This window comes from Vicugna pacos, chromosome 3, assembly GCF_048564905.1.
Source record: "Vicugna pacos chromosome 3, VicPac4, whole genome shotgun sequence".
In the NCBI taxonomy this organism is placed as follows: Eukaryota; Metazoa; Chordata; class Mammalia; order Artiodactyla; family Camelidae; genus Vicugna; species Vicugna pacos.
The window spans coordinates 6,417,298-6,436,811 of record NC_132989.1 but is presented as its reverse complement, the minus strand read 5'-3'; the positions used below and the strand labels follow the sequence as shown (position 1 = coordinate 6,436,811).

The window sequence follows — 19,514 nt, the reverse complement described above, 5'->3', positions numbered from 1 at the left end:
ATATCGGGCATTTCTGGGAGTCCTACATATGCTTTAGTTACCCCATGCCATAGCTCTGACTTGTCCCCTGGGCAGGATGTCAGTGTGGGGGTACAGCCAGGTGGCTGGCACCTTGGTCCACTGTACTTCCTTCCCACTAATACCAAAGTTGCGTAGTGGTGATGCAGGAAAACAGTGGAGCGTGAGGAGGGCCGTGTCCCAGGTCTCAGCTGAGCCCTTGGGACGTGCCCCGCCAAGTGTGTGGGTCCTCGGCTTTGCCCAGGAAAGAATTCAAGAGCGAGCCACATTTGAGTAAAGGTGATTTATTCAGAGAGAGACATTGAAAGGCTAGAGAAAGGCCACGAGGTGTGGGGGTTGGGTGCTCAGATTAAAAGTAGGTACGCACACTCCATAGACAGTGTGGGCTGTCTCCGAAGAGGGAGAGAGAGGCGCCGTGTTGCCAGTTTTTTATGGGCTTGGTGGCTTCATATGCTAAGTGGAAGGGCCAGTCTAAGTAGCCTGGGGAAGTGGCTGGGATTCCCAGGAAGTTGGCCGTTTCTCACTCTGACCTTTGTGGCTAGCCTTGGGACCGCCATGGTGCCTGTGGGCATGTTATTCACCATGTGAACATATTACAATGAGCGTATAATGAAGCTCACATCTACTAGAAGTTAAATCTCTCATCATCTTGAGCCTCAAGGCCTACTGGGGGTTGAATCTTTCACCATTTTGATGCTAATTGCTGTAGCGTGCCTTGAATGGCTGTGCCCTGCCCCCTTCCATCCTGTCTCAGTGGCATATAGCAGAACGGGGTGGGGTGGAGTAATGCTTCTTTTTTGAGCCCCATTCCATTGGAGAAATCCAGGTACAGCACCCCACTGTATTCTTACCTTGCAGAGGTTGGTATAGCTGGTTAAGAGGTGGGCACCAAACCTTTCCTAACTCTTGGTTCATGGATATTCCTGTCCAGTCTCTGTATCATTTGCTGCGATGGCGACGAGAGAGGGGCTAGCCAGGCATGGCTGTCCTGCCTCCCTGGAGCCCCAGAGATCCTGAAAAGCCAGCTGGAGCATTTTCTCCCTGCTCTGAGTCTCTGCAGTTTGCATCCTTTAGAAAGATCCCAGATACCTCTCCTCTCCTCTCCTCTCCTTAGAAGACCTTGGAGGGAAGTTTTCCATGACAATTCAATGCATGATTTTTTCCTCACACGGGCAGGATGTGACAGAGACTTCCTCGTTTTGTTCTGTCCATCTTGGTTTTTATAGCAAAGGGCAGAGCAAGTAGCGTGTGTCTTAAGGAGGAAGGTGGGTGGGTAATTCTGTCACAGAGGAGCTGGCCTCTGTCAACCGTGCTGCCAGCCTGTCTAGGGGACCTTCACAGCTGGAACCAGGATACTTCACAATTGTCCCCCTTGCAGGGAGTTGAAATCAGCAGGATTCATCTGCTATTTCAGACCCTTTGCTGCTACCTTCCAGGTATGTGTGTGGCTCATTCTCAATGCCTGTCTAAACCTCCACCTTTCAGATATAGGATGCAGAAAATGAGGGCTAACTAAGGATCTCGAGAGCACAAGATGGATTGGCAGTATCTTATCAGCTGAGCCTGGCTGCAGGACAGGGTGTGACCAAGGGGAGATGCCCATTCAGGCAGCTGCATCTGAAAAGGAAGGATTCCGACCTGTTCCATTTGCCCTTCAAGCTATCTGAAGCCTCACGGAGGGTCCCTCCTGGGGGCAACTTATCTCCCTTAGAGACTAGAGGTGGAAACCCTCTGTAGGTCTTTTAAAATCAAACCAAAGCAAGCCAGTGAGCATTAATTGACAGTTTGTGGAGGGCAAAGCATTGCAGCGGGTGCTGGAAGGGAAGCGGGTGCAAGAGTGCAAAAGCCCTACCTCGGGGAGCTTGCAGCTTAGGACACAGGGAATGGGACAAGGGCGACGCACACACACAGCCCGGGCTTGCAAAAGTAACAAAAGCCAAAAAAAAAAAAAAAAATCTTTAAAGAGAGACTCAAGAGCTAAGGGACTGGAGATCAAGAGAACACAAGCATTGTTAGGAATTAGAGCAGCAAGAGGAGAAAACTGGAGTGGAGTTGGAGCGGGGTCAGGGAGAAGTTGAGAAGGAAAGAAGAAGGAAGAGGAAAGAGGCTTGAGAGGATGGTGTCCGCATTCCAGCAGCATTTCTTTGACATCAGCATGCATGACCTTATTCCTCCTTGTGTCTTCAGAGGCTCCCTGGAGAGGAGGGAGCATGCGCCCCTCCAGCAAAGCCTAGCTCCAGCCTGAGACCCCCGTCCTCTCCATCCTTCCCTCATCTTCCCCAGATATGCAACGTGTTAAGCTTCTCACCGTTCAGGGCAAAACCTCCCCATCAGAAAAAGAGTCTGAAATCCATTTACACGGCGGTGCGAATAGCTAAAATCAGAAGGGGTTTCCCCTCTGAGGAGTAAGGATCAGAGCCTTTCAACTGCAGAGGGAGGTTGGAAAAGGCAGGCTTCAGGCAGCAAGTGGGGAGGAGGGTGCCCTTTAGAGCAGGAAGGGGCACGCAGCCCCTCGGAAGTCCCTTCAGACCTTCTCCCTCCAAGACTTTCAAAACTGGTCTTTGAGTGTTGGAAGAAAAGGGACAACGAGGCACTCTTTCCTGCCTGAGAAGACGCTGTCGACGAGATCTGAGCGAAACCCTGGTTTTAAGTTGTTCTATTGGAAGTGGATTTTTTTTCCGATTTTTTATATTACTTTATTTTATTGGGGACGGGGAGGACGCAGGCCACTGCTTCAGTGCACGTGAGATGCTGTAAGAGCGAGCACAGGAGCCTGTGAGCAGGCGGGCTGCCTAACAGGGGTCACAGTCTAGGGGGCAGGAGGACTGAGGGTGCACCCAGGCTTGACCCACAACACAGCTGGTGAGAAATCTGTATCCAGCGAAGCGCAGAGTTTGGGAGGAACCCCCACTTCACCACCTTCTCGCTGGGTGTGCAGGGCAAGTCACCGGGCGCCCCCATGTCTCTGTAATTTGGACCTATGATAATAGTGATAATAATTCTGATATGGGTAAGTGCTTGGCAGATAGTAAGTGCTCAATTTGTGTTAGTTTTTATTACTGTGGGTACAAGCATGTGTGCGTGCGTGCATACTTATGCCCTCCTCCTCCTGCACTGTCAGTGACTGATTTCAGTGACTGAAATCACATGGGTGTATCACAGCGGAGAACTGCAGTCCTGAAAGTAATTGCAGGGTCTGGGACACACTGACTGCCTTTTTTTTGAGTTATAGTCAGCTTACAGTGTTGCGTCAATTTCTGGTGTACAGCACAATGCTTCAGTCATACATGAGCATACATCTATTCGTTCTCATATTCTTTTTCTCATGAGCTACTACAAGATATTGAATATAGTTCCCTGTGCTATACAGTATAAACTTGTTTATCTATTTGATATACACCAGTCAGTATCTGCAAATCTCAAACTCCCAGTTTATCCCCCACCACCCTGGCAACCACAAGCCTGTGTTCCATGTCTGCTAACACAAGTCTTGACCAATTCCTCCAAGTCCAGGTGATCCAGAAGGATCCAGACACACTCTCTGAGCCCTGCTGTTTAGGAAGGCATTCGCTACGCTGTTACTGATATACCCTTATGGCTTCACCGTCATGGTCCAGAAGCAAAGACTGAGGCGCAGAAGAGGAGAGAAGGGAACAGGGAGAGAGAAAACATACATCCAGTGTGGACCCTCTGCCCTGGGCTCTTCTGCTGCCAGTTTCCAGGCTTGTCGCCAACACATCCCTGCCATCAGCCAAGAGGGCAGGAGGCTAGATGGTCCAGCTGGAGCCTAGGCTCTGGCCCAAGGCACCTGTTCTGCTGGTTATTGCCTGAACAGTGATCCCCAAAAAACAAAACAGCCAGGTTCCCTTCAGATGGGACTCCGAGCTCCTCCCTGAGAGGCCCTATCTGAAGCACGGATGGGGCCTCCCCAACTTGCCCCTCTGCCCTCCCACCTGGGTGTGAGCTCCAGGGGGGCCCACAGCTCCCCGGCCCACTGAACTCACAGGCCATTGTCCCACCCTCACGCTGTGGTCTTGTCGGCCAAGGTCCTTCCAGCTCCGGGATCACTCAGGGAGCCTCCCCTCCATCAACTCACCCACGCACCTTCTCAGACCTTGGGCTGCATAACCCAGCAGTGGCTTTTAAAGTCCTGCACCTACACCCCACTGGTGATACTGCCGATGGCACAGGACCCCAGGAACCCATGCCGCCTCACCGGTCTGCGGGAAAAGGAAAACCAAACAGTGGAGTGGGGTGGCAGACGGAGGGAGAAGGGAGATGGAGGGGTGGGTAGCTGCAGAGTAGAAACTGCCCCACGGCAGGCCTTTCTGCTCTGGGGGTGCTGTGATGGAGTGAAAGGAGAGGGATACAGTCTCTGGAAGGAGATGGAGAGCAGAGAGCAGGTGTTTGGAAGATGACGGCAGAGAGAGGAGCTGACTTTTCTTTAAAGAGCACCCAGCCAACCCATGGGAGGCTTATTAACCCTCTGAGCCAAGCTGGCTCCTTCCATTGTTCTGGCAAAGAAATCAAGGTTCAGCAAGTTACACAAAGTCCTACAAGTGAATAGAGGAGGAATGTCAAGCGGCTTGTATGTCTGCCAAGATGCCTCAGCTCCCCGGGCTCCCTGGCCCTCAGACTGGGAGGCATTACTGCAGGTCCCAAAGGGGCATCAGGAGTGAAGGGACAGCCCTTGTGTGCACTGGGGCTGGGCTCTTGGACCACAGACTGGGCATGGGGAGGGCTAGATGGGATGGCTGCATCACTGTGGCCTCAGAGATGCTACTGACTCATGGACAACCACCAGCTGACCTCCTGGGGGCTCTACCTGAGGTCTCAGGGCTGGAGGAAAATATTCTAGGTGTGGTTAAAGTTAAAAGGCAGTCAGGCATGCATCCCACTTCGGAAAGATTAGAACTCTGTGTATGTTCCTCTCTTTTGTGGACCTGATGTTCCAGGTCAAAGGGAAGTGGGAGCAAAGAATGGAAATACATCTGGGAGTCCTTATAGATTTCCCTTTGTTTGAGCAAAGTCACTCAGTCCCAGCTCAGCCCCTACACAATGCGTGGCTCTATTCCTGGCTCCCAAACAATGGGAAGCTCAGAAGCTGCTTCCTCTGGGACCCTTTGGCCTTGTCCTCTCACAGCTCTGTGAGTCCAAGCAAAGCCAACAACACCATGAGCAGGGCCACCTGTTAAAATGAGAAGTGGCTTTCGTATCTGGCTGTTATTGAAAAGAAGCCAGGCGCTGGAGCTTGTAAGCACCGGACAAAAATAAAAATCACTGAGGCAATGACAGGCATCCAATGACCTGATGCTTGGAGTTCCAGCTCCCCTGTGTCACTCCAGGACCTCTTTGTCCCTCTAACAGGTGGCCCCCACCGCTGAAGAAAATGGTGGCTTTCCCAGTCTTCCTGGACTCCTACCAGCAAGTACGGCTGTCCAGCAGTCTCGTCTTCCTCGCTCACCTCCTCCTCCTCCTCCTCCTCCAGCCGGGGGAGGTGAACTCAGGTAACATGTCCAGTCGGCAGCCCAGCCAGCCAGGATGTGAGCACCTCAGCTTCTGCCCAACCCTCCTACAGGGGTTCCCAGGGCTGAGGTCTCGTAGCCTCATACCAGGCTGTGCCTGCGGCTAAAATACAAGATTGCCACCCCAGGTATTAAAGAGCCCCGGCCCCTGAGTCCCATCCAGCCCCACAGTGCTCCTCCGCCATCCCTCCAGCCACCCACAGCCCCACAGATCACAAGTATGGCAGACGGCATGGCAGGAGGGTGCCAGAAAATATTGGTCTGTGTTTAGGCTGAATTTGTTGGAAAGAATTTTTTAACTCCACTCCTGCATATAAGCCATAGCTTTGAAAAGGCAACAGGGACCCGTCTTTTTTTTTTTTTTTAATTGAGTTATAGTCAGTTTACAATGTTGTGTCGATTTCCAGTGTTCAGGACAATTTTTCAGTTATACGTGAACATACATATATTCACTGTCGCATTCTTTTTCACCGTTAGCTGCCACACGATTGAGGGACCCCTGTCTTACAATCCCTCATGAAAGAAGCAATTAACAGAGAGTGTAAACTTACTATGCAAATGCAATTCCCCAAGTCCCTGAGCTGGAAAGCAGGGATACCAAGGTGACTAGGCACAGTTCAAGACAGGAGGACGGACATGACATAACCGCCTATCCAGCTGTGTGACCAGGGCGGCGAGAAAAATGTACCCAAAGATTTGGGAGCACAGCTACTAGACCAATTTGTTTTCTCCAGAAAAGCCAAGAAGGGCCATGGAGAGGAGGTGCTATTTGAGTAGAGCCTTGCAGGATGTAGATTCTCTGGAAGATGACAGATGAAGAGTAAACTGAGGCAAGGTGTGCCCAGGAAGTGGGCCAGCCGTCAGGTGTGGGGGCAGCAACAGATGGAGAGAACCTGGAGAGGGAAGCTGGTAGGAAGGGTGTCGGGTCTACACCGAGTGGCCAACAAGGTGTCTCAAATGGAATGAACAAAGAAAGGAGCCCCCATGCTGTATGGGCAGAGTGAAGGATGGGAGGGATTCATGGAGGAAAAATTTGGGATAAGGTTAAGCTGAGCTTTGAAAGAAGGAAAGGGGGTGCCCAGAGGCCAGAGGGAAGAACGAAGATGTGCCAGGTGGCAGGGAACAGCATGTGCAAAGGCACTGCTGCAGGAATAGCAACTCTCATAGGAATTGCAGGAAACAGGGAGCAGAGGAGCCATATGGAGACATCACTGAAGAGGATGATCAAATGAAAGATCCTGGTGATAAAAATCTCGAAGGCAAGATTTGGCCTTGGATAGGAAAACCCATGAAGCAAGAAGCTCCCTGCAGATTATTTGAATACCCTTTGTTATCACAGAATCTGTCCGTGTGCATTATATAACATTAGAAAATCAGACAAAGCAAAAATGGGAACACATCTATACCCACCGCACACAAATTATCACCATCAACAATTTTGTCTATCTCCTTTCAAATCTTTTGTTCTGTACATTTATGCAAATATGTCATTTTTTAAATCAAGTAAGAGCATAGTGTACCTATGGTTTTGAAATTTACTTTTTTTTTTTTTTTTTGCCAGAGATTCAATTTCATTTGATGCCCTGGCCATATTTACATAGCTGTCCCCAAAATACTGTTGGAAGCCGGTTGGTTCAAACCAGCTACCAGTCCAGAACTACAAATTTCCTTGTGTATTTTTCTAATGTGGCACATTCAATTTTTTCATGACAATTACTTGTTCAAGAAACGTGACCGGCTGTCCTGTAGAGTATCTCACCTTTGTCATTTGAATGGTTTACTGTAGATTTCCGAGCTGCAATAAAACATATTTGAGGAGACCTGATTTTGGCCATTGTCTGGGTTCTCGTCCTAGAGAACTTCACGGTGGTAGGCCCTGAGAAATCCGTCCTGGCGTACGTCGGGGATGAGGTGGAATTCCCGTGTCACTTGTCGCCGTACCTGGACGCCGAGGACATGGAGATCCTCTGGTTCCGCAGCCAGGCCGCTGACGTGGTGCACTTGTACCAGGGGCGTCGGGAGCTCTACGGCCAGCAGATGGCGCAGTACCAGAACAGGACCGAGCTGGTCAAGGACGACATCGCCGACGGCAGCGTGAGCCTGCGCCTCCACCGCGTCACCCTCGAAGATGAGGGTACATACGGGTGTTGCTTCTCCTCCGGCGACTTCTCCGGGGAAGCGATCTGGGAGCTGGAGGTAGCAGGTGCGTGACTTGGTCAAGCCCCAGAGGAGAGGAGAAAAGTGTCCATTTGGATAGAGCTTAAGAGGAGACAAAGAAGGGTGGGTATAGCTCAGTGGTAGAGTGCTTGCTTAGCAGGAGCAAGGGCCTGGGTTCAATCCCCAGTATCTCCGTTAAAGGAAAAAAAAAAAAACATTAAGAAACAAACAAGAAAAGATAGAGAAATATAGAGAAAGGGAAAATATCTCTAATAAAAAAAAAACTATCAAAAGGAAAGGTTTTTTTTTAGAAAATGAACAAACGAAATGCTCATAAAGAAGATACACAAATGGCCCTTAAATGTATGAAAGATAATTACTTTTACTCATAGCGAGATTTTACTCATAGTGAGAAAAAGACAGATGAAAGCTACAGAGATGCAATTTTTTTCACCCATCAGATTGGCAAACATTCAGCTGTTGGACCACACACTCTTGATGGAGGTGGAAGGAAACAGGCCCTCTCCTACCTTGCTGATGGAGTTCAAAGTCCCGAAGCCCCAGAAGCCCCAGTGCAGGGGGATTTGGCAATAGATACCAGAAGTGCCTGTATCTTGACCCTCTGAGTGGCAATCCCACCTCTAGGAGCTGACCCTGACGATACACCTCCCACAGCTCCAGTATGGAAAAGACATATATGTATAAGTTTATTTTTGTGGCATCATTTGTCATTGTACTACAGTGGAAACTCCCTAAATGTCCAAGCTTAGGTTCCGAGTATGGTCCATCATATGCCGCTGAAGAAATGGGCATGAGCTCTAAGCTGATGTGGAATGATTTCTAGGATGTTTTAAAGACACAAAAGATGCAAAGGAAGTTCTACAGCATGTTAGCTTTTGTGTAAGAAAGGAGGAGAAACACTTCACAAAAGAAACACAGGAAAGATAAACTAGAAGCCAATGAAAGGGGATGGAAAGGATGGAGAAAGGCCTGGGGCTTTTTCGATAAACTTTTTAAAGTTTTATTCTTTAAACAATTTAAACATACTAATATTCTGCACATTCCAAATATAAAGCTAGCTCCATTTGGATAGAGAGGTAAAGAAGTATATGCAACAAAGGGACTTAAGCTCTGGTGGAATTCAAGAGAGAGAGGACAATCTGTTGAAATTTGTGGTGCCTGGTGGGATTTTTCTTCATCCTAGGGCCACTGTCCCTTACATTATATGACTAAATACCAGTAGCTCTTCCTGGCCAAATGGCCCCCTCCTTATTTCCAAATGCCTTTCAGAAGTAGTCATGTCCCCCACATGCCACCAATGATGTAGGCTGTCAGTTATAATCCATAGGTGGAGGGCTGCCAGCCCACATATGTGTTAAGAGCAGTCACAGTCATGATGCCTAATGGGTGACTGCAAACGGTGCATGGTGGCGTGAACTTCACATACAACTTCTGGGAAGGAGTCTGACCTTACCCACTCCTCCTGTCTCTCACAGGGCTGGGCTCGGACCCTCATATCTCCCTTGAGGGCTTCAAAGATGAAGGCATCCAGCTAAGGTGCACTTCCAGTGGCTGGTACCCCAAGCCGCAGGTTCAGTGGAGAGACCATCAGGGACGCTGCCTGACTCCGCAGACTGAAGCCATTGTCAAGGATGCCCAAGGCCTGTTCAGGCTGGAAACATCTGTGATAGTCCTAGAGGGGACCCACAACAACGTGTCCTGCTCCATCCAGAACTCCTTCCTGGGCCAGAAGAAAGAGTTTGTGGTCCACATAGCAGGTCAGTGGGTGCCAGCTCACCTTCATCTTCCCAGTCTTCAGGTCCTCGGTGTCCATTACTCCAAAGGCCATCTACTGGGATACAGTGGCACGAGGGCCTGGCTGTGTGTGGGGTAGACTAAACTTGACCCCTGAAAATTCAGCAATGACATCAGGAACCTCCTGAGAGTACCGCTGACAACCCACACAGTAATTGGAGGAGGCCTCAGAAAGCCAACATTAGGAGCCAAAGGCTATGTGCTAAAATCAAGAAACTACTCACTAGATGTCATTACGAGAGCCCAGGCATTCCTAATTTTGTCCCTCAGACAATATTTACTGAGCACTCCCAATGTTCCCCAAACCCCTGAGCTCAGGTTCCCATTCCAGTGGGGGAAATAGACATACAAAAGAATAAATTAGGAGGGAGGGGATAGCTCAGTGGTGGAGCACGTGCTTAGCATGCACGAGGCCCTGGGTTCAATCCCCAGTACCTCCATTTAAAAGATAAATAAATAAATAAATGTACTCATCTCCCCCCTCAACAAACAAACACACACACACACATAAGAGTAAATTACACTCACCGTGAAAAAGAACGTGACAACGAATGTATGCACGTTCATATATAACTGAAAAATTGTGCTCTACACTGGAATTTGACACAACATTGTAAAATGACTATAACTCAATAAAGAAATGTTTATATATATTTAAAAAAGAGTAAATTACAGCACACCTTAGAGGGTGTTAGGTTAGGTGAGAGCAAGAAACAGGAAGCAGACAAGAGTGTTCAGGTGGGGCAGGGTGTACATATGGGTTTCAGAGTGGTGGATCAGGGAAGACTGCTAGGCAATGAGTTGAAAGTGAGGACATTATCTAAGATGAATGTTCTCTTATGAGGCACCCCTGCCCCCTGAAGGATTTAGCGTTCATGGCTCCAACTGTTTTAAGTCTTGAGGATAAACCTAACAAATGGGCCGTGTTTCACATTGGCCCAAATCAACAGTTAATATTATCACAAAAGAAAAATAAAATCTCACCCTTATAAATGATAACTTGTTCTCAGGTAAGAAGACTTGGCAGCACCACGTGTCACACACAGTTCACCCAAAAGTCACCTGGTAATTGGGTAACTGGTAACATCTATGTTAGCTAATTGTATTTATCCAAAGGAGAAATAGGACATCTTGTATCTCCATGACGAGCGTATAATTATGACCTGGAACCAGGTGCCTAAGCGAAACTCCCAGGAGACATGGAGATAGGGTTGCTTTCTCCCTGATGTTTCCATTTCAAAGAGATGGCTCCGAGCTCCTTAAGAAAAGTATTCCTGGGTTGTAAAGCTGGCAAGGGGCTTAGCTTTCAAAAAGATTTATATACATCTCAAGAAGATACAGAAAGAACTTAACAAGTTTCCTAAAGGAAATACTCTAAGAAAAGGGAAAGGGGCATCTCTTTCCCTTTTTGCACCAGAGGAAATCCAATTTTTAGATTTGTTCTTATCCTTGGTAAAAAGTGTGGGTCACCTGGTTATAAGCAGGGAGGCCATTCAGGTAGAGGCCCCTCTGGTAGAAGGGACAGCAAGTGCAAAGATCCTGAGATGGAAATGTGTATAGCTACTGGAGGAGCTGGAAGAGTGCAGGACAGGCTGGAACAGAGGGATAAAGTGAAGATTGCAGATCAGGGAGCCATAGGTCCCTGAGCTCTTTAACCCCTAGGTCAGTGCATCTGTGGTGAAGGACCAATCCTTTGTGGCCCAATACTTTTGACCAAGACAATAAAAATGCAGTACCAGAAGAATAAAATTAAAAAACAAAAGAACACATTATGTTAAGTGAAATAAGCCAGACACAAAAGGACACACATTGTATGATTCTCTTTATATGACGTACCCAGAATAGCAAGTCACAGAGAGGGAAAGTAGGATAGAAGTTTCTAGGGACTGAGGGTCAGGGGAATGAGGAGTTAGTGTTTCATGAGCACAGAGTTTCAGTTTGGGAAGATGAAAAAAGTTATGGTGGTGATGGATGCACAACCATGTTAATGTCCTTAATGCCACTAAATTATAAGCTTAAAATGATTGATAGTAAATTTTGTGTTATGTATATTTTACCATGATAAAAAAAATACAAAGAAAAAAGAATTTTAAAGACCACTGAGATAAAAGCACCGATTTCTTATAATTACCTTCAACAGACACAAAAATATTCTACTAAATGGCCACAAGAGTTTCTAAAGGGTTACTCTCCATTTTTGCATTATATCTTTACTGTCTGACCACTGTCCTTGCAAGCCTTGTGCCACATTCTGCAAGAATCGGGGAGATGACGTGTAGATTCTTCACAGCTAGTAGGCAGCAACGATTCACTGGGTTTCAGATATCAACCCCTTGGGCTCTTATGTCCTTCAGATGTAAAACAAGAGTGGGAAGAAACAGAGGGAGGTCAGGGCTGTGGCCACAGACATTCCAAGCTGGAGAACTGGGCGGGGCCCAGTTCCTTTCCTTTCGCATCCTTCAGTTTGCAGTACTCTCCCCTTTGCACTAGCAAGTTCAAGTCCTCCTCTGTTCCCTGGGTGCCACTTCCCCAGGGCACTGCACAGTAGCTCTCATGCCCATTTTACAGATGGCTAAGGTAGGGGCCCAGGAAGGACCCAACTGATCACTCGAAAGCTTTTCTGGCACTCAGTATCCAAACTACTCTTGTCACTTAGTGTGTAGTGATGACTAAATCAAGACAACTCTATGTGGGGTGTTTTGCAGATGTATTTTTACTCAGAACATCCCTCTGGAAGAGCATTTTCTTCGGGACTCTGGTGGGACTGCTGCTCCTCCTGGCTCTCCTCACAATACTGGCGCTGTGCTTCTTTGAGAAGCAACGGAGGTCTCAAGGTACCGGGCAGGCGTGGGGGCCGTCCTCCTGGAGCTGGCTTTGCCCAGGAGGGAAGTGGTGGCGGTGGTGGCCATAGTGGGGCACCGCGGAGGGTCCATTCTGCCTGGAGGCAGGGCTGGAACGGGGCACGGAAACAGGCAGGGGAGTCCACACATTCAAACCTGCTCCCCTTCTTTCTTTCAGAAAAGCTGAAGAAGCAGGCAGAGAAAGACAAAGGTAAGCAGGGGGAAAGGCGCACCCTTCACCCCCATCCCTGCCCAGCAGATATGGGGACACCGGGTGAGGACGTGTAGGTCACACTGGGCGGCTTGTGAGCAGGGCACAGAGAGGGTGCGGCAGAGGTTTTCCTCCACTTCTCCTGCCTCACAGCCCACTTCTCCTGCGCGTCCAACTCTGACTCGTTCTCCTGAGCACACGGGGCTCCCAGTCTGTGCATTTGGGGGAAGCAAGGCCTTGATTGATGGGGCTTTTCCGCTTCTCTTCATTTCTTTCTCCAGGAAAACTCACAGCTGAGCTGGATAAGCTCTGGGTGCCGTGCCCACAGTGGTGGCTGTGGGCTAGTGGGGTAATCCAGAGCAGATGTGGTTAAAAAAAAAAAAAAAGGTCAGAGATTTTAGGAGCCCTTTGGAGAGCAATGGGTGGCAATGATCTAATTTTAAGTCCATCCCCGCCTGCTGTTCCACTCCCAAACGGGCCTGTGCATACCTGCCAAGGATGCCTGACCGAAGACCCTTTGGATAGACTCTGCCAGGCCCTCCTCTGCAAATTATATGATTCAGTTACAATTCCACCATTACAGGTCTACACCCTCTGGTTCATCTTCCTAGGGTGTCCTCTTTTTAATGCAAGTGTTACTGGAATGATGGTATCTTTAATTTGCACCAAAGTGAAAGTAATTTATCCAATCCGCGTTATGCCCCAGGGACTCAGCACCCCGAAACCATGAGGGGAGCAGGAGGGAGTGAATCCAAAGGAAGAGGGGATGGAGGAGAAGGCCACCATGGGTTGGGGAAGACCTCAAGAACCACCTTGCCTGCCCCAGTAACACTCCAGACAAAATAGTGAAGTTGGAGAAGACTGTCTTGCAGTCTACCTGGTCAGGCAGGGGAAAACAAACAGACGACAAAACCAACCAACCAACCAACAACAACAAAAACAGTCATAATAAGTCATTAACACCATAGTCCGAATTAGTGTATAGTGCTGCCTCTCCTAGGAGAACTATTAAAAGAGGAAGTAGAGTGAAGAAATCAAAGGAACGCATTTCTAATAGCAAAATATCAGTCTTGGTATCGGCCAGGGGAAATAATTGAGTGGGATGTCCTCCCAGTTCCTTACATAATACACCCAGAAAGTGACCCTGAGGCTCACACAGGGTGTGCTCCGTGCCTGGACTTACGCAGGACTTCCTCCCCAAGAAAAGCTTAAGATTTCAGGGCAAATGAGAAGCAGCCTCTTCAAACCAGACCTGAGTCCCCAAGAGAGGCTTCTCACCATCAAGATCTCTTTTCCTAGTGAGGGTGGATATAGCTCAGTGGTAGAGCGCATGCTTAGCATACACAAGGTCCTGGGTTCAATCCCCAGTACTTCCACTAAAAACAAACAAACAAACAAAAATTCCAAAACCCTCTGTTTCCCTTCCCAGCTCTGTGCAGACTTCTGCCTTAGAGCAAAGAATAGGATGAGGAGTAAGAATCTTGCAGATGGGTGGTGCTGTAATTGGGATGGGATGGGATTGGTATGGAGCAGTGGTTTAAGGCAAAGAAAACTCTTTCCATTGGCCCAACTGCCTTAGGAAGTTGATTTCCACTCATCCAAAGGCTGATGTTTTCTCTGTGTTCTGCTTACAGGGAAGCTTCAAATGGAGCTTGGTAAGTGATCGCTCTTCAAACTGTTTCTTCTTGTCCACCTTTTAGCGCCTGGTTATCTGTGTGTGTTCTTCTCACCTCCCAACCAGGTATGATGGCCAGGCTGGGAGCCAGCTGGCTGTGTGTGTGGGTGGCAGGAGCAGGGGTGGGAGTAAGATTTGATGTGTGGGTAGGGAAGCCTGCAGGGACCTGGTGTTCTAATTCTGTTTTTCCTTGGCTGCTCTAGACTGGAGAAGGGCGGAGGGCCAAGCTGGTGAGTAAAGCTCATTTCCTTCCCACTGTCCAATTTATAGCTCAGCATCGCAGTCCCCGGCTCTGCTTTATTCCACAGTTACACACATGTATTAATCTATGTCACTTGGGATAGCTTATATTTATTTTTAAATACATATTTGTATTTATTTTTATGTATTTTTATTTTTAAAGGTTTACTTTTCTATTTATTTATTTTGTCCTGAGGTATAAGCATACAGTAAATCACTGCTGCCCATCCTGGTTGCACATCAGATCCCACGCTCAAAGACTGTCTCTCATGGTTCTGGAGTAGGCATGTCACTTTATATGTAAATATTTCTCCTTGGACCTTCTTCTATTTCCCCCATAAAGCAATCAGTCTAATGTGTATATTTTGTATGTATTCTTGCAAAATGTGAATGTGTTTTGTGCACATGCATTTTAGTGCCTGCAAATGACATTTACAGTCTCACGCTGTTCCTTGCTTTCCTCACTCATCACTGTGTCTTAATATCCATTCCCTGCTGCTGGATGTAGATCTAGTCTGTGTCTCCTTGCAGAGGAAAACTCCGTTTTAGCCAGCCACCCTCCTGGAGTAGACATCCAGCCTGCTTCTAACTCCACACCACCTCAAACAGTGCCGAATGAATAACCTCAAACGTGCTGCTTTCTGGCCCTGTGTGGAGATTTCTCTGGGACGTATACTCAAGAGGGGAGTTGCTGGCCCACAGGGGATGTGTCCTTAAGTGGGATAGAGGGGTCCCCTGAAGGTAGTGCCATCATTCTGCACCAGCTGTGTTTACAGGCTCCATGTGCCCACATCCCTTGTGAGCCAGCTTCCTAAATTCACCAGTCAATGAGAGTAAGTAATGGTTCTTTTGGTCTGCATTTCTCTGGACATTGAAAAGTTGAAGCATCACTTTATATGCTAGCTGGCTTTGGGGTCTTCCTCTTCTGAATATTCGTGTTCTTTGTCTATTTTTCATATGGCATTGCTGTTTTGTTCTTGTTGATTCACCAGCCCTGGAGGAAACTGGTGTCAATGCTGAGGAATAGAGCCATTTGGTTTGCAGGAGGCCCTCATGCAATATTATTATTATCATCATCATCATATAATATGATATATATAAGATATTAATCCCTCATTGGTATTACACTTTGTAAATTCCTTCTTCTATTCTGTCAGCTGCTATTAGCTTTGTCCAATGGTGCCCCTTATTAAAAAATAATTAAATTTGGTGCGGGGGGTATAGCTCAGTGGTAAAGTGCATGCTTAGCATGCACAAGGTCCTGGGTTCAAACCTCAGTACCTCTATTTAGATAGATACATAGATAGATAAAAATAAACCTAATTACTTATGCCCCTAAAAAAAGCCTAAAAAATTAAAATAAAAAATTTAAAACAGTTTAAAATACTAATTAATTTTGAGAAAGTTGAATTAATCACATTTTTACCTTATGGCTTATGTTTTTGAAGTTTTGTTGGAAGCAGATCTTCCTCACACTTAGGTCACAAAAATATTCTCTTAAATTTTCTCCGATTCACTTTATATACATTATGCGTAGGTTTTTAGTTGATCTAAAATTCACCATTTTATATGCTGTTAGGTGAGAATCTAGTAATTTTTCTTTAAATATAGGGTCAGTTTTCTCAGTGCCACCTACTACCCACTTGTGATCTTCCCACTGGTGTGGGCACCACCTTCAGTGCATTTCAATGCACTAAATTCAATTCAGTTGCTGTGTCTTGTTGAGTCCGTCTTTTGGCCACCTGTTACTTCATTGTTTTTACTTCTGTGGCTTTTAAAGGACCTAAAAGTACAAGTTCTCCTCCATTTCCCCTTCCTTTTTTTGAAGTTAATGGATCTTTTTAAAATATAACCTTAAGGATAAATGCATGAAGTTCCTTAAAAAAAAAAATCCAAAAGTAGTTTTACATGGGTTGCTCTCAATTTATAGCGATATTTAGGGAGAACTGACATCTTTATAGAATTGAGTTATTCTATGCAAGAACTGTATATTTTAAAAGTTCTACTGGTTATTCTGATGCAAAAATCAGGGTTGAAAGGCCTTGCTGTAAATTGATGGGGCTCTGAAAATGTCTTCCATTGCTTTTGCATTTTATGACTTTGGTAATCTCTTTGTTGTAAAATACAAGATAAAACAGAAATCCACACAGGATGGCTCATGTTAAGAAAAAAGGCAAGATAAGATATTTGGGGGGCATCTTTAGAGAGGAGCCAGGCTCAGCTGGAGCCTCCTGGGGACTGAGCCAGGCAGAGATTGAGGCTTCATTTCCATCCTTCAAAGGCACCCCACAATTGCTTGTATTGGTATTTGCCTAGGTGCTCTTTCGCCCCACCCCCACCCCCCACCATTCCCAGCACAACTCAGCCTGCACACAGCTTTGGTATAACCCAGCACTGATACCAGCCCCCTACCCGATCCCACATTCCTGGGGAGATGCCGTGGTGGACCCAGACCAGTCCGGATCCAAACCAGCTATCATGGTGGGAACGAGCTTATTTGGGTTGTAGGCGTCCATCATGCATCTTGAGCCCCGCTCAGGGTTCCAGAGTTACTGACTCAGATCTCTGAGCCTCTTTTTCCTCTCTGTTTGGTTTCAGAGTGGAGAGCAGCCCAACAACATGCAGGTAACTGAAGCCAAGGAACTGAATCTTAATCAGAAGAGAGGTGTCAAGATCTGAGATTAGAGGACGGGTCTGTCCAGGGGCCGTGTATGGGGCGTGCACACACAGACACACAAGCCCACTCGCACACACACACACACGACGTGACACATATGCCTGCACACGTACATGCTCGTATGCACTCATGGGATTGCACTCACACAGGCACACGTTTGTGTGCACACACATGCCCCCACATGCACATCGCCTTCTGGGTTTTCCTAGGTCTGTTTCCATCAGGCAGATAGGCTGCTACTAAGGGCGTGTTTGCAGGAGAGAATACAGAGTTTATAAGGAAACTCCCAGGTCATCTGACCGAGGGGTCCTCTGGTTATCATCCACTATATGGGGGTGCTTTTCAAGGGGGTGGAGTGTTGCAGTGCAAAGTACTGGACTAGATGATCTCAGAGGTCCCCTTCAGTTTTAAAGTCCTAAAATTGCTGTAAAACCGAGGCCCAGAGCTCACCGTTACCGAGAACAGAACCAGCTCTGAGCTCCTTGCCGTTGACGAGCCCTTGAGGAAAGTGAGCTCGCCTCCATCGCCACAAACCTACCCCCCTGGCCATCCCTGCTTTGCGTGGCACCACGGAATTCAGGAACCTTCCAGTTCAGTAAAGAAATGGGATTCCTCTCATCTGTTTCAAAAGCTAGGGAGTGACTCACATGCCCCTTCAGTCCCGGGGTGGTGGGAGGAGGGGCTTCGGGAGAGGAGGTGACTATTCCATCCATGCTCCATCGGGAGAACTCGAGTTTTGCCTGTCGGCGGAAAGGGGATGGGCTTGGGGTGGGGGTGGGGGCACTAACCAACCCTGTGCCTCTGCGCAGTGGACGTGACCCTGGATCCTGGCTCCGCCCACCCCAGCCTGGAGGTCTCAGAGGATGGCAAGAGCGTGTCCTCCCGCAGGACGGCGCCGGGCGACGCTCAGCGCTTCTCCGAGCAGACGTGCGTGCTGAGCCGGGAGCGCTTCTCCCGGGGCCGCCACTACTGGGAGGTGCACGTGGGCCGCCGCAGCCGCTGGTTCCTGGGCGCGTGCCTGGCCGCGGGGCCGCGCGCGGCGCCCGCGCGCCTGAGCCCGGCGCTCGGCTACTGGGTGATGGGGCTGTGGAACGGCTGCGAGTACTTCGTGCTGGACCCGCACCGCGTGGCCCTCGCCGTGCGCGTGCCGCCCCGGCGCGTGGGCGTCCTCCTGGACTGCGACGCGGGGACGCTGTCCTTTTTCAACGTGTCCGACGGCTCACACATCTTCACCTTCACCGACAAGTTCTCGGGGGCGCTGTGCGCGTATTTCAGGCCCAGAGCCCACGACGGCAGCGAACATCCAGATCCGCTCACCATCTGCCCGTTGCCAGTTGGAGGGATCTGCGTCCCCGAAGAAGAGGAGGCCAGTGACGCCTATATACAACCCTATGAGCCCTAGGACCCCGCCCTGGGCCGGTGGCGCGGCGCGCTCTCGTGACCGCAGGACCGGGTCCCCGGCGGCTTCCTGGATACCCGGCTCCTGCTTTGCCCTCCCGCTTCCGACCGCAGTGTCTGCATCGACGTCAAACTGCCAGCAAAGGCTAAAAGCCTCAGTGCAGCAGAAAAGGGGCAAAGGGTGACCTTTGCCTCTGTAGACTCGTGTGTGCACGTGTATGCATATGGTTTTCTTAAAAAAAAAAAAAAAAGGTAATTCCAAAGCTCATTTGTGTGTATTGTAGGATGGAGCAAATGAGGAAGAAAAAAAAAGATTCATGTGCCTCGGTGTTCACTGTGGAAGAAGAGAAAGAAACCGAAATGGGGCAAGCAGAGGAGAAAACTTTATTGGACAAGGGTAGAAGTATCAGTTACTTTGTATATTTTAATATTTTTTGTATATATTTTCCAGCTCTAGGAAGGTCTAGGAGCAACACCACCTCATTCATAAGCAATGAGTTCACACAGGGCTCAGATCCTAGTTTTCAAAGTTGATTCCCACTGAAACGAACTTGGAGAAAGGGTGAGTTCCAGGCATGGAGCAGAGAATGCACAGGTAAATCTGGAATATCTTCTGCCTAATGTACAAATGTGCTCAAAAACTGGTGGGGTCATAGCAAGAAGGAGCTGGGTCGAAGCTGCTCAATTCTGGGACAATTTGAACATTAAAATGAATAGTGACAAGAATTGCTCAACAAGGAGTTGATGAAATAAGAAAATTTACTACGTGTGCTGAGAGGTTTCTTCAGTCAGAGAAAGGAAATAAAAAAAATACAGAAAGGGGAAAGGAGAGAATGAAAGTAATTGTGAACTCGTGGTTTTTACTATGTAATAAATGGAACACACATATGATAGATAGATAGGAAGATAGTGTGTGCACATATGTATAGTTCCTAGGTCTGTCTGCTTTGAAGGCTTA

General features: G+C 48.0%; 1 protein-coding gene across 1 annotated transcript; it reads left to right on the top strand.

Moving 5' to 3' along the window:
* The first annotated feature begins 1,328 nt into the window (after window positions 1-1,328).
* On the top strand, window positions 1,329-18,650 carry BTNL9 (butyrophilin like 9). The gene is given in 11 exon segments (XM_072953458.1): window positions 1,329-1,454; window positions 5,386-5,525; window positions 7,399-7,746; window positions 9,197-9,478; window positions 12,221-12,349; window positions 12,534-12,566; window positions 12,848-12,879; window positions 14,206-14,221; window positions 14,445-14,471; window positions 17,080-17,106; window positions 17,968-18,650. Coding segments are annotated over 10 exon segments (1,644 nt in total). The 5' UTR covers window positions 1,329-1,454; window positions 5,386-5,407; the 3' UTR covers window positions 18,600-18,650.
* Window positions 18,651-19,514: the final 864 nt, after the last annotated feature.